This window comes from Manis pentadactyla, chromosome 14, assembly GCF_030020395.1.
Source record: "Manis pentadactyla isolate mManPen7 chromosome 14, mManPen7.hap1, whole genome shotgun sequence".
NCBI classification, from domain to species: domain Eukaryota; kingdom Metazoa; phylum Chordata; class Mammalia; order Pholidota; family Manidae; genus Manis; species Manis pentadactyla.
Genome location: NC_080032.1, coordinates 13083351 through 13107330, shown reverse-complemented (window position 1 = coordinate 13107330; position 23980 = coordinate 13083351). Strand labels below are relative to the sequence as shown.

Below are 23980 nucleotides of genomic sequence, written 5' to 3'. Positions count from 1 at the left end.
AGCTGCGAGATGGGGGAATAGAGCGGCAGGAAAACTGGGAGAAGTTTGTTAACCGTTTTCTTCTTGGCCAATTATTACAGGTGGTCTGGGCTCCAGGTGAGCATAAGGGTGACTAAGAGATGAAATGGTCAAGTGAGGAGCTAAGGTTTGTTGTGTCCCTTCATGAGCTTGGGAGCATTTATTGCAGCCCTGCTGGGTGCCAGGCACTGTGTTTGGCACAGAGGGTGCAGAGACGGTGAGACTCAGCCTGAGAGGCCACAGCCCAGAGCACTTCCTGTCCAGGTGGAGAGAGTGGTGAAGTGGTTAGGCACTCACGCTGAAGGCTGGCTGAGGGCTGGCCGGCTGACTCCACTGCTTGGCCATCAGGTGATCTGGGGTCACGTTGTTACATCTCTGTGCCTCAGCGCCCTCCAGAAGGAGGTCATAGTGGTACCCACCTCACAGGGCAGGTGTCAGGCTTACTTGCACAGCACTGAAAGCAGTGTGATCATTGTCATTCAGCGCAAAGCACAGCGTCATAGTAAGGGCCCAGGTCTGGGTTCAGATCTCACACCGGTCCCATGACCTCTCTCAGCTGCAGCTTCCTTCTCTGTTGAAGTGGGATGATAGTAGTGTCTACCTCAGAAGCATGCTGAGCTCACGAGAGAGGAAGCCAGAGGCTGCCTCGGTTACCATTAGCTGAATGGGCATCTCCCAAAGTTCTCACCTGTGGCCATGGCTGCTCCCAAGCCCTGCCGGGCATACACCTTTAAGGTTTAGCATCCTGTGTCCACAGAGGAAGAACAGTGGGAGAAGCAGGTTTCTGATTAAAGGATAAAATACAGTGTAGTATATAGGTGTTGGGTCTTTTCCCCTGCCATCTCCTAAACTGCTTACTTCCTGCTGGGAGCTGAGTTTAAAAGAGGTTTTGCAATGCAGACCTCAGATCCCAGGAAGGTGAGTGAAGGTTGGTGGCTTCTGTGCATGAAGGAGGAGCTCTGCCTGGGAGTGCAGGAACACCAGGAAAGCCAACTGAGCCCTGGAACCTTGCCTCAGCCTCCCATCCCAAATAGCCTCCTGGGTGGGCTTGCAGTGGGTGCTCCCTACCCCCAGCTCCTTCCTGATTAGTTGCCTTCTGTACCTCATTAGCTCCAGGTAGGGATCAGGTCATAAAACCTTAAATCGTCTGTAAATACTTTTATTTGTCCTTAAATGGAATGCCACAGATCTTTCAATGTTTTACTTATTCATTTATAAATTTAGGAAGGGACTGGCAGAAACTCCATTTTCAAATCTTTTTAGCTCCTAAGATGTTTTCTGAGAGTTTGGGAGAAAGAGAGTCCCTGTCTTTGCATTGTTCTGTTTGTGTAATGGATATTGAGGTTGGGGGGAGGTTGACTATTAATAATACAGAGTCCAAAGCAACTAAACACTCTGACTTTCTCCTCTCCCTTAAGCATGAATATCCTGCTTAGAAAAATCATTCACATCAGCTCTATACTTAATGTAATGTTTCCCCCATCACAAATTGAAAGGGATTGTTGTGTTTTTCTTTTAATGAAAGCACACGTATGGGAATGGCTTTACAGATGGGGAAGTGGAGAGAAGGGATACACTCAAGGTCGCACAGTGGATAGGGGCTTGCTGGAGGCCACTCATGGCTCAGTTCTTTCCTCCTGCTCTTAGTCACTTGCACGTGAATATTCTTGTTGATTTTGTGCGTGTGTTGTCATTGACCTGGCTTTTCCCTCAGCAATTCCAACAAGTTAAATTTAGCCTCTGAAGAGTCTGAGGAGGACTTACAGCATGAGACTGCAGTTAGAGCCAAGTTTGAACTGTTTCATGGAGAATCACAAGTATCGATGTTTGTGTTTGTATAGAGGTAGTGTTGTGCATAAGGTTGCATATTATTCTTTACTTCCCATCTTCTCTTCCCTAATAAGGCAGGCAGAGAAAAATCCAAATCATTATCACTCTGATGGCATGCAAAGCCCAGCCATCTAAGAGAAATTCCTTTCATGAGAGCTGTATGTGTTAGGATGTCTCTAAGGTTATATTGGCAGAGACTTTCATATATCTACACAGTGTTCAAGTGTTGGGGTTTGACAATATGGGATAAAAATCTAGAGCAATTCAAGTGAACTGGTAAGACTTCCCTCCTAAATGATCCTTTGGTTAGGAGAGGGGTGTTTTGAAATACCTTCATTGCTTGATTTTAATTGTTTTCCTTATTTTGAGGTAGTTAACGTTTAAATTTGGGTCACTTGAGGGGTATGAATACTTTTGGTTTTGGTTTGAAACTTAAAAAATAGGCATGAGATGGGTTTCTTTTTTGGAGGGAGTGAAGACAAGGCCATGAAGAACCTCCTAGAAATTGAAGAACTGAGAATTTTGTTCACCTGTTTTTTCTTAGACCCATTGTTAAAACATTATTTAATATATGGTTAAAGCACAGCTAACCAATGCCCTCAGGCAGGGCTGCTTACACAACTCCTAGGGGACTTCAAATTGTGACTGTGTGGACAGCGCCTCCTGGAGGTGTGGCCCTGGATTTGAAGGGAATTCATTTGAAAACATGTACATTGCTTTTTGTTTGCTGTGAACACAGTACACATTCATTATTATTGCAGTGTTTTCTAGGCAGTGTTTTGGATCACCCTCCCCCCCCCTTTTTAAAATCATAACTACTTGGAGAAGCTTTTATTCATTTATTCTAACTGGAATCAATCTGCCTGGGTTCAAGTCCCCGGCGCTGTTGGGAAACATACATCTGTGGGTCATTCTTCCTTACCTGCGTTATGGGAATAAAATCAGTAGGACCGCTTCGACGATTAAATAAGGCAAAGGCACAAAAGAGCACTCAGCCTATGTGAATCTTACCAGACAGAAGCGTATTTAGGGTCACCAGGGCAGCTGGGTCTTCCCTGTCTTGAAGAACTCACTTTTCTAGGGGACCCAGGTTGTTCAAAGTGTGTGCAGAGGTGAAAGAAGCAAGCAAAATAAGAACTTGGAAGACAAAAGTTGACAACAGGGGCATTTACCAGGCACCGTGGTGACATCTGACTCACATTTTAAGTAACCCACATTTTCCACCACTTCCCTATTGTGTGTGTATTCAAGCACATTAATTTTTTGCGAGTTTTTTCTTCAGCTGCCAGCGCGTAGGGCATGCCAGCTGGAGAGGAAAGCAGCCAAGAGGTTTTCTAATCTTCGAGGTTCTTGCCCGGGCCCAAGGTCAGCTGCGGCTCTGCAATTGGCTGGTCCGTGGGGCGGGACCTCATCGGGAGAGGGCGGGGTCCAGGTCTGATTGGGACGGGAGGCGGGGTCGGAAAAGGGGCGGGTCCTCTTTGGAGGCGGGGCCTGAACGGGCGCGTCTGCCAGGGACTTTTGCGCGCAGGATGCATTTCGGGATGGAGGAAGCGCGGCGCCGATTTGGTGCCCTGCGGGCTGCACCACGGTCCGGCCGGAGGTGCTCTAGAACCGCGCCTTCGCCTCCCTGGGGCAATCTGGGCCCTGGGGCTGGAGTCTGCTTCAGGGTTTTAGAGAGTGCAATGCTCTGCATCCCAGCAGGAGCCCGGTGGCATTGGATGGCGGGGCGGTCAACATGAGTCCTGCCAAGTGCAACGTCTGTTTCCCTGATCGCAAAGTAAAGTAAGTAAGCCTGAAATCTTAATGACAGCTAAGTTAACTTTCACCAAATATGCGGCGTCCCCCCAACCTCTCGCCCCAGTGAAGACAAGCTGTGTGTACTCTTAGCACCACCCCTTTTTCGTCCCTCCCCGCAAAGAAATGCAGACTTTAGTTTGGCCGCCGGGGAGAGGGAGCTCGCCTTGTAAACACGAGCTGGCCTTGGTGGTTGAAGGGGAGGCCGGATCTGGCCACGATGTGGATCGAAGGAGGGCCCGCGTCTGACCGGTTGGGGCGACGCTGGCCGCCGCCTCCTCCCCTTAGCTTTGATAAAGGCGGTGGTAGTGGAAGTCTTTTCGAAACCTAGTGATTGTGAAGGTCCGCTCAAATCACATCACCCAACTTGGCGTCACGTTCAAGGTTAGTTTCTGAGCAGTTAGTGTGGGCATTTCTGTGCCTGAGTGCTTCTTAGCCACACCAGCTTGGTTTTGTTTCCTTCTTGTCATTTTATGGCAGTTTTTAAAATTACCAAAATGATGCTCTGTTTGTTGTTGAAAATTCAGAAAAGTATGGATCAAAAAGGGAGGAACAAAAATCACCTATAACTAGGCCCCCCATGATCTTTATTAACAGTTGAGGTACAGCAGCCTTTTTTTAACATGTAGGTGTATTTTAGCTTATGGACTTGAAGTATACAGAACATTGTATTGTAACTTTTTCAGTCACCATTAAGTACTCTACCATTGGGCTCAGCTACCATGGCCTGCAGACTTCGCATGGCTTGCAAGCAAAGGTTTTTAAATATTTAGATGACTGGAAAGAAATCGAAAGAAGAATACTATTTGGTGTGACATGTGAAAATTTACATAAGATTCAACTTTCAATGTCTACAAATTAAGTTTTATTGGAACACAGCCACGTTCATTGTTTATGTAGCCTCTGGCTGCTTTTCCAGCTTCAAGGCCAGGCCCAGTGCTGAACCCTGGGCACACATTCTGTGAGGGAGGTATTAGTAATAGTATTAATATTTTCATAGTGTGAAGAAATTGAGGCAGAGTATTGAAGTAACTTGCCCGAGATTATAGAGGTCGGAAGTACTGGATTATAGATTGAAAGCCTGGGATGATGGCTCTGCTCTAGCAGGATTTCTCAGCTGAGGCACTGTGATGATGTATTTGGGACCCAGTAATTCTTGGTGGTAGAGCCTGTCCGGGGCATCATAGGATCTCAGGCAGCGTCTCTGGCCTCCACCCACTAGATGCCAGTAGTGTGCCCCTCTTAGTTGTGACAACCAAAAAATGTCTGCAGATACTGCCACGTGTTCCCCAGGGAACAAAGCTGCCCCCAGTTGAAACCCCTGCATTATACATATTGCCTCTCCAATGTTAAGTCCTTATTTTGTAAAGTCTAGACAGAAGAGGTACTTCCATTTATTGCAGATATCTTTCTGCTTTGAAATTAGGTTCTGGGAGTCAGATAGACTCAGTTTGAAAGCCAAGCTCTGCCACTTTCTAGCTGTGGAACTTGAGTTTGCGGTGCCACTGAGCTCAGTTTCCTCCTCATGAGCAGGAGATGATGGCCTCCCCCACGCAGGGCTGTGGGGATGCAGTGAGAAGCCCTTGTTCTGATCCATAGCAGCACTGGAGAATGTCCCCTCTTTCCCAGTGTGGTTCTGCCTGGTCCGGGGCCTGAGCAGCAGACCGGGTTTGGTGTTTGGCTGACAGCTCTGCTGCGTAGTTGATTGTACCCAAAGCCATTTCCAAAGTCCCCATGGAATAGTTCAGCCTCCACACTTGCCTTGGAACAAATGCTGGCCGAAGGTCAGCCCTCCAGAGCCAGTATTTGCCTCCAGGTTTTTAAAAAACGAATAAAAATAGCCACTAGCCTGGAGACAGGGCCTGAAGCAAGGCCACTTCAGCAGCATTGTGTGTTCGCCCACCAACTTTGCTGTGATGAACTTGTGACCCCCACTGAGGGCGGGACGCTGTCACCAGTTTTGAAGCCAAAATGGTGGCCACAAATGGTTTTTCCCAGGCCACAAAGTTTTTCTAATGCTTGACTTTTCCTTTGTTGTGCTTTAGGTCAAATGACTAACGTTTTAATGTTTGTGTGTATGGAAATGGGATGTCTCAGACTACCTGAAGCCAAAGGGTCCAGCCAGCTGGTTGGGGATAGCCACAGACAGAGTCGGGAGAGTAGACAGGTGGGGATTAGGTCCCGGGCAGAGGAGTGGCCTGATGCTTTCCCTGGTGAGTCTGGGGAGATTAGCTGCTCCTGGTCCTCTTGTCATCACTGCACTGAAATAATAATACAGAGTTGACTGTGTTGCCACACGCCATCTTTTAGTCTCTTGGTATTAACTTATTTAATCTTCACAACCCAGTGAGGTGTGTGCTATTATTATTTTACAGTTGAGGTTACTGAGTGCCTTACCCAGTGGATACCAGAACAGCCATGGCTTTTCAGTATCCCTATTACAAAATTAATAGCTTTTTATTCTTACTGAAAATAATACATCATTGCAGAGAAGTTAACAAATATAGGCAAAGAGAAGAAAACAGAAACACTCATAGTTTGGCCATCCTGAGATAACTGCCGTTAGCATTTTGGTGTCTATTTCCCTAGATCAGGGTCCTGCAGATGATGACCCTCAGGCCAATCTGCTTGTTACTATAAAGAAATAAACTTAAAAACAAACTGAACTATAAAAACCAAATGAGTATTCATATTTGAACTGACTGTTTATAGTTCATAATGCATGAGCAAAACCGAAAGTTTCTGTGATGACTGCCCTTGTACTGTTCACCATGTAACTTATTCATTATGTAAGAATTTGTTCTACATGTAAGAACTTGTTTGTTATGCCTCAGAAGATTGGAGACTGACGAAAATTAGGCTTGGGGTGGATTAATGATTGTGCATTGAGCATTGACTCCCCTATACAGAATTTTATTGTCGTTAACAACCATTTGATCAATAAATATGAGAGATGCCCTCACAAAAAAAAAAAAAAAAAAAAAAAAAAAGGACAGACTTCCAATGGTAAAATAAATAAGTAACCAGGATGTAATGTATAGCATAAGGAATATAGTCAAGATATTGTAACAGCTTGGTAGGGTGATAGCTGGAACCTAGAATTATGTATATAAATGTTCTACCACTGTGTTGTACACTTGAAACTAATGTAATGTAATACTGGGCGTCAACTACCCTTCAATAAAAAATAATTATTTAAAAAAACAAACAAACAAACAAACAAACTGAACTACTTGCTGGTTAATGGAATATAATTATGATAAAAGCATTGTTCACATTTGCAAAATTATACTAACCTTCCAAAATACTCTTCTAAGCCCCATTTCATTCAGCAACTCAATCCTAGGATGTTTTAGTAGAAAAGCTGCTTGCAGTTTATAGGAGGCAGCAGAGTCATCCCAAGGGCCTGAAATCATTTGCTTATTCATTGAGGCAGCGTGCACAAGCCTAGGTAGGCAGAGAAAGTCTTAGCTGAAAATACATACCTTGTTGTGGCCTATAAAATGTAATTCCTGTTTTTGTTCCCCTGGCCTGGAAATCTGTTTCTTCATCTCTGATAGGCAGAGCCTTTGGGGGCTCACATGGGAGCAGGGGACAGACTGTAGGTTTGTAAAAAGCTTTTCCCATGGGGACCTGGACTGGACAAAGACACTTTATATAGCAGGAAATGGCCGTACCCAATATTTCCTGGTTTGGTGGAGAGAATCCCAGGCCTGCTGATTTGCAGAGTGAAGGAAAAGGTCTGGTGTAGCAGACAGAGCTCCAGGCCTACTGCTTTGCTTGGTGACCCCTTTGCCGGCCAGGCCTCAGTTTGCTCATCTATCAAGATGGAATTTCTCTTCCTCGACTGCTTATTTGCTTTCAGTTTTGCTTTTCCCTGCTCAGACTGTCGATGGAGGTGTGCTAGTGGTGTTCCTTATGATCGGTCAGTTCTCCACCAAAACTTTGGCTGCCTGAACCCACTCAGCCCCCCAAGAGACCTGATGACACAGTAGGTGGACACACCGCGGAGTGGTTAACCTCCAGCCTAGTTCTGCGGACGGCTCCCAGCTTACCCCATTGCCGGATTAAGAGAGTGGACTGAACATATGTGGCAGATTCTGCTCCTGTCAAAACCCCACCAAGTGACAGCAGGGAGATTAAAAGAGAGAGAGACACCATCAAGCCTGGTGGAGCAGGAGGGGAGATGAGCAACCACATTCTGAAGCTAAAAGCATATGGACAAGTGGTAACTGGCTTAGCAAAGCCAGGAGGGTCAAGCCATATAGCAGCAGCGAGAAAGGCTGAGAACCTACTGGCTCTGTACCCCAAAAAGCGCAGGGACTGGCAGCATCAGGTGCCTCTGCAGTAGGGGGAAAGGGGAGCACCAAAACGAGAAAGACTGGGGGGAAGGCTCTCAGGTCCCTCACCTGCTCTGGGAGGCTGGGGGCTGCCCACTCCCCACTAACAGAAGTCACGTGGTTTATTCTCTGGAGAAGGAACAGCAGAGGGTTTTGGGACGGGGGCTGATGGGCACAGTGAAAGGTGTGGGGCCTACATCCCTAACAAAAAGGTAAGGGTCTGTGTACGTGCTGAATCCTGAAACCTACCTTGCCTCCCAGACCTGTCCCACTTACCCCTCTGCCCCTACTCCCTAGGCTCCTAGCCACTTGGGAATTGGACCAGCAAGGGAGGAACTGTAAAGATATGTGGGGGGTGCTTCCCAACACACAGGCCTCCCAGGTCACCCTGCATTGAGTTCAGGTCCACTGGCCTCACCACGTGCTCATTCTCATCAGCCCTTTAGTTCCTGCTCTTGGTCATGAAGCAGCCGAGGACCACCAAACATGTGGGTGCAGTCTCTAATATAGAAGGCAGACCCCAAACAAAGGGACCAGGGAAACTTGGAAGGAACAGAAAGCATGCTAGGAGAAGCTATGGATTAGCTATCATTAATACCCTTATCCGGTTGGTTAAGATGCTGCACACTTAGGAGCAGGATGCAGAAAAGGGAACAATTGCAGACTAAAAGCAAGCTCTTGGACATTAAAAAAATGTAGAAGTGAAAAACTCCCCTGTTAGAAGGCTGAGGGAATCTCTCAGAAAGTAGAAGGGAAAAGAAAATAGGAGAGGGAAATATACATAAACTAGTGGACTAGTCTAGGAATTTCAACATCCAAATAATAGGAGTAATGGAAAGAATAGAGAACAAGGAGGCAGAGAAACCACAAAGGAAATATTTGAAGACAAATTCCCAGACATGAGTTTCCACATCGAAGGAGACTGGCAGATTCCCACCTTCATTAATGGAAACACACACGTATCTGAGCATAGCCCTGTGAAATGTAGATGTGGAAGAGGAAGGGAAGGTCCTATGAGTTTCTGGGTATGAAAAAACAGGTCACCATCCATAGGGCAGGGACCTTTGGTCTGTTCTCTGATGTGTCCCAAGTACCTGGAACAATATCTAGCACATAACAGGCATCCAATAAATATTTGTTGAATAATAAAAAAAAAAAGCAGGTCACCTACAGAGGATCAAGGATCAAGTAGAGCTCTGGTTCTAGCATCCTTGGAAGCCACAGCATAATGGCACAAGGCTTCCAAAATTCTGAAGGGGGTTTTCCTTCCTGGAATTCCATACACAGCCAAATGATAGGGTCAAATGTGAGGGTAGAAGAGAGACAGTATGAGAACTTGGAAGGCTGCAAAAACATTTACCTGCTGAACACCTTTTCTTAGAAAGCTCCTGAAGGATGGCTTCTGCTGAAACAAGAGAGTAAACCAAAGAAGAGCAGCACATGGGAGCTAGGAAACAGAGATCCGACATAGAATCAAAGGGAATCTTCAGGGTGATGTTGACAAGGGGACCCAGCGCAACCAAGAGTGGGAGCTACACGCAAGGGCACCATCATCATGTGCCCTGCCATTGTATCATCTTTTTAGTAGGATGAAACTGCTGGAGATACACCCCAGCAAAACAAGGGAGTCCACCAAAAAAGAGGGAGCCTTCTAATCCCTCAAATTACGGGTCAAAGTCCGAGGAAAGGCAAAGGGAATCCTAAGGACGTAAGCAAAGGGAAGTCCCAGAATGGTGGCTGTGTAGGGGTCTAGTGAACAGTCAGTCCGGATGAAAGGAGATGTAGCCAGTGGAAAAACAATGGAACCCGTCAGTTGTTCTTACGTGTATTGGGAGGATAGGGGGAGCGGAATGAATTAGAACAGGTGTGAGGAAAACTAGGTAAATGAAAGAAAACCATTAACTCCAAGGGAAAAAAGTCACAAAGAAAGAAAGAAAAATCGGGTCTATCACAAACCTCATCTGTGAATAATGATCTTAGATTCATAAAACACTGAGTACTGAGTTTTCCAAAATGTAATATGCCTGTGTTGAGAGGCTGGGGGAAGGGAGTGGACGAGATGGCTGCATAAGAGCGCTAAATTCTCATCTCTCAAGGTAGGAAGACTGTCGATGGGCATCTCAGATGGATGACCCACAAGATCGCAGACATTGTTCAGAACTGTGGAGGTGTATAAATGCCAGAGAGGTGATTTCCTTTGGTGTGGGGTTCTGGAGGGGGACAGGGGCAAGCAGTCTCTTTTGTTGTTAACACGCCTTTTGTTTTCAGTCTTTAAAATAATTTGATATACACATGCTGAAAAGTGCACACACACAAAAGGCATTGATACTGTTTAACAAGTCTAAGTATTAGACTGTGTGAACTTTCTCCCTGATCATAAACTTCCCTGCCATTATAAGCTTTTTAGTAGTATTTGAGTTCCTAAATTAGGAGCATACAAAGTAAAAATTAATTTAGGATTAGAAATCTAAGCGTACAGCTTGGGGCAGGTCAAGGGATCAATCCTGCTTCATTCGTGGGCCAGCTGCTTGAGTGTCCTTGTGAAATAAATGTTTTAAGGTCTCCTGAGAGGGACTGCAAAACAGGGGTTCTGATGGGCTTCAGCTTCTCTGTTCACATTGCTTCCAGAGGTGCCAGGCACCTGACTCCCTCCGTGTGCATCCTGGCTCCCTGGCTCACTGGAGTCTGGCCTGTTCCCTCCGCAGGCCCAGCATGTCAGGGCTCCACCTGCAGAAGAGGGGCCGCGAGCAGAAGAAGCTGGACTTGCACAGAGACTTTACCGTAGCTTCCCCGGCTGAGTTTGTCACACGCTTTGGTGGGGATCGGGTCATCGAGAAGGTACAGATGGGGGTCCTTGAAGGCTGGCATGGGGTGGGGCCCCCTCCCCCTAGCTGGAAGTGGGGGCTTCTGCTTCAGGCTCATCCTCCTGCTGCAGGGAAAGGGCCAGGCCTGCCCTTCTGTGAGCACTTGCTAATGCTGGGCGCCGGATGTCAGCTTCTTACCTGTAAGACAGCCTGAAGTAGCAGGTGCACGGCCCCCATTTCACAGAGAGGAGACTGAGGCCTCTGAGCAAGGTTGGGAGGCTCCCTCCAAGGACCCTGAGCAAGGGAGCTGCTTTCTAGGTTACTGGGAGAGCATGAAACCCAGCCCTGTCCTCCAGGCATGTGCAGCTCCTCAGAGGAGACCCATGTCCTCGAAAGGAAACCATTGTAACTTGCTATTTATGAAGGCTTTCCACATCATTTCCCATTCCATCCCTTTAAGGCCCTGGGCCACAGACTGTTTGATATCCCCATCGTATTCATGGGGAAGCTAGGATTCAGAGATTTGGTATTGGTTGGTTATGCAAAATCCCACAGCTAGTAAGTGCTGGGGCTGGGGTTTGAACCCAAGTCAGTTTGACTAGAAGGCCTTGTTCTTTGCTATTTTACTTGAGTGTGGTGGTAACATGAACACTGACAATAATAATAATAATAATAATACTTCAGGGTGATGATAATAGTAACAAAACCAGCAATTAGAACAATAATAATAGCATCAGCCATGGTTTATTGAGGGCCTACTCTGGGCCAGGCATCCTGTCAACTGTTTTATATCATCATATCTCACCTAGCCATGCCCACAGCCCAGCCAGATGGCACTGAGGCCCAGAAGGGGAGCTGGCTTGCCTAGGTCTTACAGCTGGTCAGTGGCAGAGCTGGGATTTGAACCCTGGCTGTCAGACTGCAGAGCCCATGCCCTCACCCAGGCATCAGAAGTACAGTGCTCTGCAGTAGAGATTCACACAGGCTCCCAAACGTAGCTGCCATCCATCTTGCTGGCTGAAAATACTATTCCTCCATCTCATCCCAGACCCCTGGAGTTAGAATCTCCCAGGTGGGGACCCAGAGGCTGCATTTTGCCACGCTTACCACGTTCGCCAGGGAACTGTTGCAGCCAGCCCACCTTGTGGCTGGCATTCTGCCCTCAGGAGTCAAGAGGCTAAGGTGGCTGCCAAAGCCTCAGCCCAGAGCAGCACAGTCCATGGCTTTGGAGCTGACCGTGGCTTGCCCTCTCCCTGGACTCCTCGCGGAAAAGCTGCAGCTGTGGAGAATAGAACAGCACGCCAGCCTGCAGTGGCCTTCTCACCCGGGGGCCCCTAGAGTGTGCTAGAACAATAGGGCCCAGGGAAACTGACTGTAGTCCTTCCCTCTTGACCAAACCTTGCTTTGGTGGTAAGATGGGGAAAGCTGAAGCCTAGCTGTTCTGCATCACTCCTGTAGAGGCATTTTTGAAGAGGGGAAGGAATGCTGAACTGGAGCTCTGGGGTCCAGCTGCTCTTGGCCACTATGGGAGAGGGCATCTGGGCTCAGTTTCCTCTTCTGTAAGATAGAGGCAGCCACATTCTAGATCTCTAATGGGATTTGTCCTTCAGATGAAGCTCAGAGCAGAAAGGAAACTGCCTAACGTCCTCTGGGAAAGTTCATGAATCCAAGATCCCTTCTGTTGTCCTCTGTTGCTGGAGACAGCCCGTGTCACTGCTTTTCCTTCATACTGTATCTGGGACCTTTAACCTTCAGGATGCAGAGGCCACCACAGGGGGCAGTTCAGAGCACAGGTCACACTGGAGTGCTCACATGTCCTAGCTCTGCCACCTAATAGCTGTGTGACCCTGGACAAGTGCTTTAACTCCTCTGAATTTTAATGTCTTTAACCCCAAGTAGAGATAACAATACAACCTCTATTAAAGGGCTGTTGTGAGGATGGAATGAAATAATGTTGGTGAAAAACATTGTGTGATAACTTGGTAAATACTAAATACTGAAAAAAACGTTAAATGGTGATCATGGTGCCAGAGGAATAAAAAAATCATCCATCCATCCATCCATCCATCCATCCACCCATCCATCCATTTATACATCTATCCATCCATCCATCCATCCATCCATCCATCCATCCATCCATCCATCCATTTATACATCTATCCATCCATCCATCCATCCATCCATTCACCCATCCGTCCATTTAAACATCTATCCATCCATCCATCCATCCATCCATCCATCCATCCATCCATCCATCCATTTATACATCTATCCATTTATCCATCCATCCATCCATCCATCCATCCATTTATACATCTATCCATTTATCCATCCATCCATCCATCCATCCATCCATCCATCCATCCATCCATCCATCCATCCATCCACCCATCCATCCATTTATACATCTATCCATCCATCCATCCATCCATCCATCCATCCATCCATCCATCCATCCATCCATCCATCCATTTATACATCTATCCATTTATCCATCCATCCATCCATCCATCCATCCATCCATCCATCCATCCATCATCCATTCACCCATCCATCCATTTATGCATCTATCCATCCATCCATCCATCCACCCATTTATACATCTATCCATTTATCCGTCCATCCATCCATCCATCCATCCATCCATCCATCCATCCATCCATCCATCCATCCATCCATCCATCCATTCACCCATCCGTCCATTTATGCATCTATCCATCCATCCATCCATCCATCCATCTATCCATCCATCCACTTGATCATATTCATGCAGCCAGCAGACTTTGAGCACCTGCTCTGTGCCAGGCTGCATGCTGTAGAAATACAAAGAGGTACTGCAGAACGCTCTGCAGCTGTGAGATGAACCCCAGGGTACGTGCAGCCCCCAGCAGAGGTAAGTGTGCAGCTTTGGCTCCTCCCTCATTTTCCCTGTCCAGGTGCTCATCGCCAACAATGGCATCGCCGCTGTGAAGTGCATGCGCTCCATCCGCAGGTGGGCCTATGAGATGTTCCGCAATGAGCGGGCCATCCGGTTTGTAGTCATGGTGACCCCAGAGGACCTGAAGGCTAATGCAGGTACCTGGGCCTTGACTCCCTCTCCTCCTGCCGTGCCCCACCCTTACCTGCCCTCACCCCCTCCACCCAACCTGGAGAAGTCCATTCTGGACCTTGGAGTCCCAGTATACCTCTCTTGAGCCTTTTATTTGCCTTTTCATTATTTGATTAAAATGTCTGCTGATAACAAAAGCAACCCATGGGCCTTATAAAAATGCAAATGGTTAACGTGCAAAGTAGAAATGCCATCTTTGAGAAGTGTCCATGTCACAGCAGGTTGGTGTCTTTTCCTCCAGATATTTTTTTCTTGCAAATGTATGTACTGTATTTCAATCATTCATTCATTTTTCTATTTACTTACTCCTCTGTGTCTATGAGTATTGAATCAGTAACTGTTGGACAATTTGCTTTTTTCCCCTGAATGGTCCATCCCTTTACAGACCTATCCTGTCAGCCCCTCCTTAAACGCTTCAGAGGCTGCGGTGCCATCCCTAACACCAGCATCCTCTGCTCTGTCCTCAGAGCCCTCCAGAGCTCAAGCCGTGGGCGCTGCCCTGCACAGATGCAGCCTCCTTTTTATTCACAGCAAGCAGTGAGGACAGTGATTGTCAGCCCCATTTTATGCAGGAGGCAGTTGAAGCACAGGGATATAAATCACTTGCCCAGGGTCATATAGGTGGTATGTGACACGGCAGGATTGGAACCCTGGGCTCAGTTCTCAGCCTTATCCTGTGGGGTCTCCCATCATGCTTGGACTAAAATTCCAGATCTTCCCCTAGGCCAGCTAAGCCCCCACACACCTTGGCTCCTGCCCACCTCCTGGCCCCATCGCATGCCTCACCGTCCATCCCTGGGTCCCAGGCACACTGGCCTGGCCTGTTCCTGGCCCAGCCAGGTTCTTTCCTGTGGCAGAGACATGGGATGTGCTGGACCTTGTGCTGGCAGCAGGCCACCTCCCCTCCTGCACCGACCTTCAGGTCTCGCCCTTCTGTGCATCTCTCTCAGAGCCTTGACACCAACCACAGTCAGTGGTTAGTGTGTTTGTTTCTTGCTCGTCTTCTCCAGCATTAGAATAACACGTGACGAGAAGAGAGGGAGTGTGTCTGACTTCTCGCTTTATAACCTCTGGAACATCCCCAGTGGCCAACACTCACGTGTTCCGTAAACATCAGAAGGAACCTCTTGGTTTTCTTTCCAAGGCTGCACATAAAGTTCCACGCTATTTCTTCTCAGGATATAGAGAATTCTGCAGTGCAAATGCACTAACCCTCAACTTTGGATTGAATCTGACTTGTCACAGTTCAAAACATGGCCTGATAAACAACCTCTTGCATCACTCTTTGGCTTCACTGATGAGCGGGGTTTTTTTTTTAGGACATATTCCTAGAAGTGGAATTTCTGGTTTAAAGAGCATGAATATTTTAATGAAAACATTGTATTATATTCAGCCTTAAAAAGGAAGGAAACTCTGACCCATGCTATGACATGGGTGAACTTGAGGACATTTTGCTAAGTTGCAATAAGACAGTCACAAAGGACAGATACTGTGGGTTCTGCTTATGTGAAGTCACTAGATAGATTCCTAGAGACAGAAATTAGAGTGGGGGTTGCAAGAGGGGAAGGGGGGAGTTGTTTTATGGGTATAGAGTTTCAGATCTAAATGTTGTGGAGATCTGTTTCACAACTCGAATGTCCTTAACACTTTTGAACTGCACACTCAACAAAATGAGTAAGATGATGAATTTTATGTTATGTGTTTTTTACTGTGATTAAAATCAAACATTGTATTGTTTCATGGCAAAACAATATTGAGATAAACCTTCAATAGGAATAAAAATAAAACCCTGCCTCTAATTCCACTACCCTAATAGCTTGCTTCCTTCTTTTTTCTCTTCTGGGCCTGGCCCAGATGTATAATTATTGTCATAATTAATAAAGTTATACTCAGTTTTCTTCTGATTACCATGCTGTGCATTGCCATAGAATCTTCATGGTTATCCTTCACGGCCGTACATGGTGACGTCTTACAGACGTCCTGCAGCCCATACACTCCATTCTCTCAGTTGGTCTCTATGTTTCTCTCCCATTTAACTCCAGAGTATATCAAGATGGCAGATCAGTACGTTCCTGTTCCAGGAGGGCCCAATAACAACAATTACGCCAACGTGGAGCTGATTGTGGACATTGCCAAGAGAATCCCCGTGCAGGTAGGTCGGATGGGGTGCCCCAGACTGCCCTTGGGGAATGATGCCCTGACCTCTGAGCAACTCAATTCTGCATTTCGGAAGGGGTGGGGGAGGCTGGTCCTGCAAGACTTTGACATCCAGGGCTGATATAGCACAGCAAAGAGCTTTCGGTGTGTGATGGGAGGTGAGTTCTTGAAGAAAGATCTTCATTCACACCTCTCTGTGTTTGCAGGCGGTGTGGGCTGGTTGGGGCCATGCTTCTGAAAACCCCAAACTTCCGGAGCTCCTGTGCAAGCACGAGATTGCTTTCTTAGGTAGCGTGTCTCCATCAGATACGTGGGAATTGGGGTGTTGATAGGTCACTCTGTGAGGCCTGATTCTGTTTTAGTGCAGCCCTGTAAGGTGAGGGGAGTTTGATATTCTCACTCACACTTTCATTGTTAGGGGGCAGGTGAGTCCAGGAGTGGGTGGGCAGCCCAGGGAAGGAGGAGCCATTACCATGGTTACCACAGTGGACTGATGCTGGGGCAAACAACCCTCTGCCGGTGTTCCTGTTGGTACTGAGACACCAGTCGTATACAGACAGATTTCTGACTGGGTTTGGTGATCACATTTCTGATAGGCCCACGCCTTGGCTTGGGGCTATTCCCAGGCCTTTGGAATGCCTTAACCCCTTGGGACCCAGAGCCCTCATCTCTACTGCTTACTGGGCAAAGTGATACTTATTGTCGGTGGCATCTGTTTGTTTCAGTATTTGTATTTGTGTTTGCAAGCTTTATGTGTGCAGTTGTCTGACATCTGGCAGCTAATTGCACATAATAATAATTGTAATAATTATCAGCTATCTGACCTCCTTGTGTGGTTTAGGGAAGTCGTTACCTAATTATGTGATAATAATGCATAATAAATCCCTGTTGCTGCTCCTTACCTCTGGGCTTGCAACACAGACTTACATATGACGCAGCTCAGTGCAAATTAACACCTGATATTCTGAGGGTCTGCCTGGTGACCTTTCCCCACTGATGCTTTTCTCTGTCTATGATCCTTGGTTAGCTGCCACATGGGACTCTCATCCCTTAGTTTTATCTCCTTTGGAGGTTGATGATCCAACCCACAAGCTGGCAAACTACAGCCTATGGGCCAAATCTGGTCCCCTGCTTGTTTTTATAAATAAAGTTTTATTGAAACAGCCCTGCTCATTCATTTATGTATCATCCAAGGCTGCTTTTGCCCAACACTGGCAAACTTGAATATCTGTGACAGAGACAAGCAGCCCACAAAGCTTGAAAAGATTTCCTAGTTGCTCGTTGTAGGGAAAGTCTGCTGACCCATGGTCTGGTTTACCGAGGTGCCCAGCTTGCCCCCTTGGTCTCGCTTTTTGCCCTCTCGCCCCAAAGTGAATTCTGGGTATGCCACCCAGCGTAGGGTGTACCTCAGGCCAGGCTTATACTCCACATGTGTGGAAAGCTGCACACTTCATCCACACCTGACAAAGTGCCAGACTGCCCACCAGAGGTTTCCCTCCTGGGCTTGATGTCACACTCCCTAGGAGCTGGGACCCGAGTGCTTTTCTGGGTGCCCTTGGCTGGCCGTTGGCTGTGAGGGGCCAGTGGCCGGCTTGACTCTGCCTTCCCCATTGTCCCCGCTTCCTCAGGCCCTCCCAGCAAGGCCATGTGGGCCCTAGGAGATAAGATCGCCTCCACCATTGTGGCCCAGACGCTGAAGATCCCAACGCTGCCCTGGAGCGGAAGCGGTAAGTGGCCCTGAGCTTCACCCTGGGAACTCCTCGGCCCAGTCCTGCTGATGTGCGCAGAGAGGTGGCCAGAGGATGCATTTTTATTCTTTCACTTAAATATTTGGTTTAACAGGTGATACGGTTTTATTGTAGACAACCTAGAAACTGTGAGAAGTAGAAAAGAGAAATAAGAGTCACCCATAATCCTACGACTTGGCTTTGAACATTTGTTACCCTGTAGGTATCTGTCTTTCCAGCCCCTTTTTAAGGCACATCCTTTAAAAAATACCAGAGACCTTATATTTATTGGTTTGTGACTTGTTTTTTCACACTTATCTTCCTATATCAACATTTACAACACTTAAAATGCTTGCATAGGATTATGTCAGATAGCTGTACCATAATTTACTTCACAGTCCTCCACTGTTATACATTTAGGTTGTTTCCAGTTATTTTGCTCTAATTATAATAATATTCAAAGCAATAGAGCCTTGTTAATCTTACAGCTAAACCTCTGTGTACATTTTCATCATTACCTTAGGATAAATTCCCAAAAGTGGAATTTCTAGGATACATTTAAAAATAAATAGGAAAAAGTCTCAGGAGTTTCCTATTCAATTAGATTTTTTTCCTCCAAAGATTGAATTTTAAATTTGGAATGGAAATTCTGCCTTTGTTTCTGCTTTTTATTCTTCACAGGGTTCTGGAAAATAAAAAATGATTCACGTGTCAGTGACTCCACCAGATAGAACTGGGATTTTTTTTTTTGGATTCAGGTTGATAGGGTTGTTCTTGGTAGACTCAGTCTGAGTTTCTTAAGCTTGACTTCCCATTCAAGGTTGAGTCATTCCTTAAGAAAGTAAAAAGCTACATGGGAAGCCGAAGGACCATGTGTGTGTTCTGTTGGTCCAGAGGCCAGGTCTACTGCAGTGTGGTTGAGGAGAGGCCCTGTGGTTTCTGGGTTGTGTGTCTGTCTGCCATCCTTGGGAGGATTCAGCCTTCTCCATGACTCTCCAGGTCTGACGGTGGAGTGGACAGAAGATAGTTTGCAGCAGGGGAAAAGAATCAATGTCCCAGAAGATGTGTACAACCAGGGTTGTGTGAAAGATGTAGAGGAAGGCTTGGAGGTAAACACAGAGCCTGGGGGCCAACGTGCTAGAACCTTCTCACCGTCCTGGTCTCATGGAAACTGTCTAACCTCTAAAGAGATCTCTTTGTCCTTTGTCCCCAGGCAGCAGAAAAAATTGGTTTTCCGTTGATGATCAAAGCTTCTGAAGGTGGTGGAGGGAAAGGAATACGGAAGGCGGATAGTGCCGAGGACTTCCCAATCCTTTTCAGACAAGTGAGCTGTTCTTGTTACATTATTTTTTCATATGTGTTTGGGAGTTGTGTTTATCCAGTTGTTGGCCAGCAGATTATTTCCATTAGCATTCCTGGGTCACAATCAAGATGTTTGTGAGATCTGGAATGTTGCTGTGTTGTGATTGTAGATTATGTAGATCATGAACCTTTTTACCATATTGTTCCAGTCCTTACAATTATTTTGATGGTTGTACAATATTCCCTGTGTGGCTGTTCCCTTATTGATCAAACCTTTCTTTTTTGCTAACTGTTCCCATTTTCATTATTCTGAATAAGTCTACTATAGTATGATATGGTATTTACTACTATAAATAATGCTTAGCTTTTTCTTCTGAATCATTTTCTTGGGTGAAGATCATAGGGGGAGAAGGACTTAGTTAAATAACACGCACCTTACATGCACTTAATACATATCAATAAATTGCCTCTAAAAAGGCTCACCAGTGATGCAGCTGCTAGCAGTATGTGAGTGTTACATGAAGCAGCGATTTCACTACCATGGGTTTCTGTTGGGGTGTATGGGTTTTGGGGTACTCTGGGGAGAAGAATTTATATTTTCAGGGAAGGTACTGTGCACAGTTCCCGTCCATCCTCCTCTGAGTTTCCCCCTTGTTAGCATCTGTAACTATGTCTGTCACAACCAAGAGATAACAGTGGTGCGTATCTGTTAAGTAGACTCCGGACTTATTTCGGATCTCACCATTTTTGCCCACAAATATCCTCTCCTGTTTCAGGATTCAGTCATGGAACCTACATTATGCTTAGCGGTTGTCTAGGTTTTAAAGCTTTTTTTCTCTCTTTTTATAAAATTAGGCTTTACGTTTTAGAGCAGTTTTCAGTTCACCATAAAAACTGAGCAGAAAGTGCAGAGTTCGCACATCCTCACTGGCCCCACAATGCACTGCCTCTCCCAAGCTTTTTTCTTTTAATTTCATGAGTGGAATAGGAAAATGTTCTTAGAAAACACTCAAATGCTTCAGTGACTTGTTAAAAATAAAAAAAGGAAAATTCCCTTTTTTATCATCACCTCCGGCCCCTTCCCCTTCTCAGCTGTGGCCCCAGTTGACAGCTGGGCTTCTTCCCAGCACTTTTACTGTGTGGTTTTATATAGACATTCGTACAATTCTGCCTTATTATTTTTCACATAAGTGGGGTCATCCCATATGTCATTGCTTGCTTTTTTACAAAAGTTGTCTTAGGAATCATTCCATGTGCATTCTTAGTTTTTAAATCTTCTTTCTTTGAGAATCTCTGGACGACATGCCTGTAAGAGAATGCCTTTTAGCCATTAAAGGGTTGGGGTTAGTCTGTCTGTAGGTTCCACCGTGAAGAGCTGGCTGGCAGAGGGCATTAAATAGGAGTCAAAGAAAGCTCCAGAATAGTGTGTTTTGGTCCTATTTTTATCTTAAAGAAACTCTGTGTGTGTTACTGAATGTGTAGCAGAAAACCAGTTGGTACCCAACTCTTAATGGCACATTGTCTTTAAGAGATGGGATTGTAGGGAAATTTCAGTTTTTTCAGCATTTATTTTGACCATGTTTGACCTAGAGCAGTGATAATGTAAGGCCCGTAAATACCTTCCCCCCAGGTTCAGAGTGAGATCCCAGGCTCCACGGTCTTTCTCATGAAGCTGGCCCAGCACGCCCGCCACCTGGAGGTCCAGATCCTCGCGGATCAGTACGGGAACGCCGTGTCTCTGTTCGGGCGTGACTGTTCCATCCAGCGGCGGCACCAGAAGATCATCGAGGAGGCACCGGCCACCATCGCCACACCAGCTGTGTTCGAGTTCATGGAGCAGGTGGGTCCTGCTGAGGTCACGGGCACGGGGGCCGTCACAGATCAGAGCTGGCGAGGACTGTCTACAATGTGCTCCGCCGAAGCGGGATGGGCGTCCAACAGGAGGCCAGGAGCCCATCACAGAGGCGATTTCAGCCTCGCATGGGCTTATAGGAGTATGATGTATGAGGTCCCAGGGTAAGTGACACACAGCAGGTGCTCAGTCTGTATTTGGTGGGGGAACTAATAAGCCACCACTGAAACTACCCAAGAGTGCCAGTAGAAACCCTTCCTCTCTTTTTTTTACAGTGTGCAGTCCACCTGGCCAAGACTGTGGGCTACGTGAGTGCAGGGACGGTTGAATACCTCTATAGCCAGGACGGCAGCTTCCACTTCTTGGAGCTGAATCCTCGCCTGCAGGTGGAGCACCCCTGCACGGAAATGATCGCTGACGTCAACCTGCCAGCCGCCCAGCTACAGGTGAGGGATGGGCTCCAAGCCCTGGGGCTTCTTCTGCCTGGGACGGGGTGCCCTGTCCTGCTCAGATTAGACCTTCCTGCCCATGTCTTGGCTGGCTGTCCCTGGGGAATGACTGTTACGATGTGTGAGTAGCACTGGGAGCCACGTAGTTTGCCACCCTTGTCTGGCCCTGTAGCCCTTTGAGGGCCAGCAAAAGCTGTTGACCTTCTCCCTGGAAAAGAAATATACACTTTTCAGGCATTCATGGACTCCCTGACACCCTCTGATTCATAGACCCAGAGAAGTGTTTCTCAACCTTTTTTTTTTAATTATTGCCCCTTCCCCCCACTAAGAGTCTTTTTAGACATTTTCCCTCCTAATTTCTCCCCCATGAAATTTCAGTATCGCAGATATCCTGTATATCTGTTTGGGAATTGTCAGTATGTCTGTGCTTTATACATACGAGGAGTATGATTTTTCACCCCCAAGAGCAAATATTTGCCCCCCTGGGGTTAGTATCACCCCTCTGGAGGGCTCCTGGCCGGAGTCAGGAACTCCTGATGGGAACTCACCTTCGTTTTATTAATGTCTCTTCCTCCCTCTCTTTCTTCCTTCCTCTACCAGAATTTCTGTTTTCTTATTTTGTCTCTTTCTTTAGTTGGAGAAATTTCAGGGAAGTTATAAGAATAATACAGCTGACACCCACTCCCCAAACCTAGCTCTACCTGTTATTAGCATCTCACCTACTTAATTTCTATATGTATGTAATTCAAAAAAATAATTTTTTTTACTGTTTTGTATAATTTCTTTGGCTTCACCTTTTGAGAGATGTCTTGACTTGGACCTTTGTGGCGCTTTGCCTCTGAATACCTGAGTAAAAGGACCTCCCAAGAACAAGGCCCTTCTGGTGCAATCCCATAATAAAATCAACACACTTGGGAAATACAGTCTTAATGCTACCATGTATTTGACTAATATTAGTCACATCATCATTTTCCCTATTGTTCCAACAATGTCCCTATATAGCTGTCTTTTGCTTGTTTGTTTTTTAAAATCCGGGATCCAATCCAGAACAACACATTTCGTTTCATTGTCATGGTCTCTAGTCTCTAACCTGGAACAGTTTTCCCAGTTTTTTGTGGCTGCTGTTCTTGACCTTGGCATTCGTGAAGAGTTCAGGCAGATTGTCCCTCAGTTTGGACCTGCCCGATGGCTTCTTCCTGATGGGAGTCTTGCCTTTAGTCAGGACACCACCCGGGTGCACTGGGTCCTCCTTGGGGTGGCATCCGAAGACACAGGATGTTAAATCTTATCATTCGGTTAAGCTGGTGTCTATAATTTTCTGCTGCTTACTCATTCTTCGAGGCCAGCTTTCTCTGAGTCCTCTGAAAAGCCTCTGACTCTGCAGCTGGACGCCATTACCCCTCACTTTCCACGGCACTAGGAATCTGTCCCTTTCATTTGACATGCATATTTTCTGGCATGATGTTTCATGAATGTTGTTTCTTTTCTCAAGGACACTGTGTGCTCCTGGGAGCAGAGTCAAGCCTTCCATTTCTCTTTCCTTGTAGCACAGTGTTGTACGCACCATAGGCACACATTTCATCTGAAGTCATTCACTACGTCTGTTCCGCCACTGCACGCAGTGTTGTGCTCTGTGTTTGGGGGCCAGGGTTCTAGCGTGACTGACAGTCTGTGGGATGGGATTCTTGATTTCAGATCGCCATGGGTGTGCCGTTGCACCGGCTGAAGGATATCCGGCTTCTGTATGGAGAGTCACCATGGGGGGTGACACCTATTTCTTTTGAGACCTCTTCCAGCCCTCCCCTCGCCCGAGGCCACGTCATTGCAGCCAGAATCACCAGTGAAAACCCAGATGAGGCAAGTTGTGGGGCCTGCTGTGCTTCTGCCATTTCCAATCTCTGTGTGGGGCAGACCCGAAAGTTAGCCTTGGACGAGACACCCAATCTTCTCAGTTTACAGGGAAACTGAGGTGTGGGAAGGGACAGACTTATTGATACATAATGTCTGCCAGGCACCAGGCAGATCCCTTTGTGCACCTCGTTGCTCACTGACATGTCAGCCCTGGGCACTGTTACCCGAACGCCAGCTCAGGAGGTGGGGTTACTGCTTCACACCTGGGACCTGCTGAGCCCCCTTGTGGACTCTGAAGGCCATGTCCACATTTGGGATGAGCAGCCAGGTTTAGAACCCAAGTCTGTAGCTTTCTAGCCCCACGTACTTTTTTGCTGCAGCATAAATTCAGTCTGGCCCTTTGTAAGGAGCTTCTCTGTGCCGCCTTCTTACTTGTGCCTCAAAAACCAGCCATCTGGCATCTCTCACTGTTTACACGCTTACGTGCCTGTGATGTTGGTTGTCACATAATCTTACTCCACCACAACCTAATTGTTTAATGATTAATTCAGGAAACTTGGGCTAAGAGATGTTATTTTCCTCCTCTCCCCACTTTGATTAAAGAATTATAAGCTACGGTAGCTGTATTAGTTTGGGGTCTTTGGCTGCAGGCAAACTGATTCCGGTGGTGGACAAGCAAATGGGAATTTTTCAGAGGATAATGGCTTTTTTTACAGGTGCCTGGGAGGATGGAGGTCCAGGTATGGA

General features: G+C 46.6%; 1 protein-coding gene across 2 annotated transcripts in view; it reads left to right on the top strand.

Annotated features, from left to right (window-relative positions):
• Positions 1-23980, top strand: part of ACACB (acetyl-CoA carboxylase beta) — a 102556-nt gene that overhangs the window by 24449 nt on the left and 54127 nt on the right. Inside the window, exons 1-11 of one of the 2 annotated variants that reach the window (XM_057492197.1) lie at positions 3382-3630; positions 10688-10820; positions 13723-13861; positions 15938-16047; positions 16259-16340; positions 17681-17779; positions 18779-18888; positions 18993-19103; positions 20712-20921; positions 21209-21379; positions 23078-23239. In XM_057492197.1, coding sequence (XP_057348180.1) covers positions 3584-3630; positions 10688-10820; positions 13723-13861; positions 15938-16047; positions 16259-16340; positions 17681-17779; positions 18779-18888; positions 18993-19103; positions 20712-20921; positions 21209-21379; positions 23078-23239 — 1374 coding nt within the window. In that variant the 5' untranslated portion in view covers positions 3382-3583. Of the gene's footprint in view, positions 1-3381; positions 3631-10687; positions 10821-13722; positions 13862-15937; positions 16048-16258; positions 16341-17680; positions 17780-18778; positions 18889-18992; positions 19104-20711; positions 20922-21208; positions 21380-23077; positions 23240-23980 lie in introns of those variants that run through there. The other variant, XM_036904003.2, reaches the window with a different exon arrangement.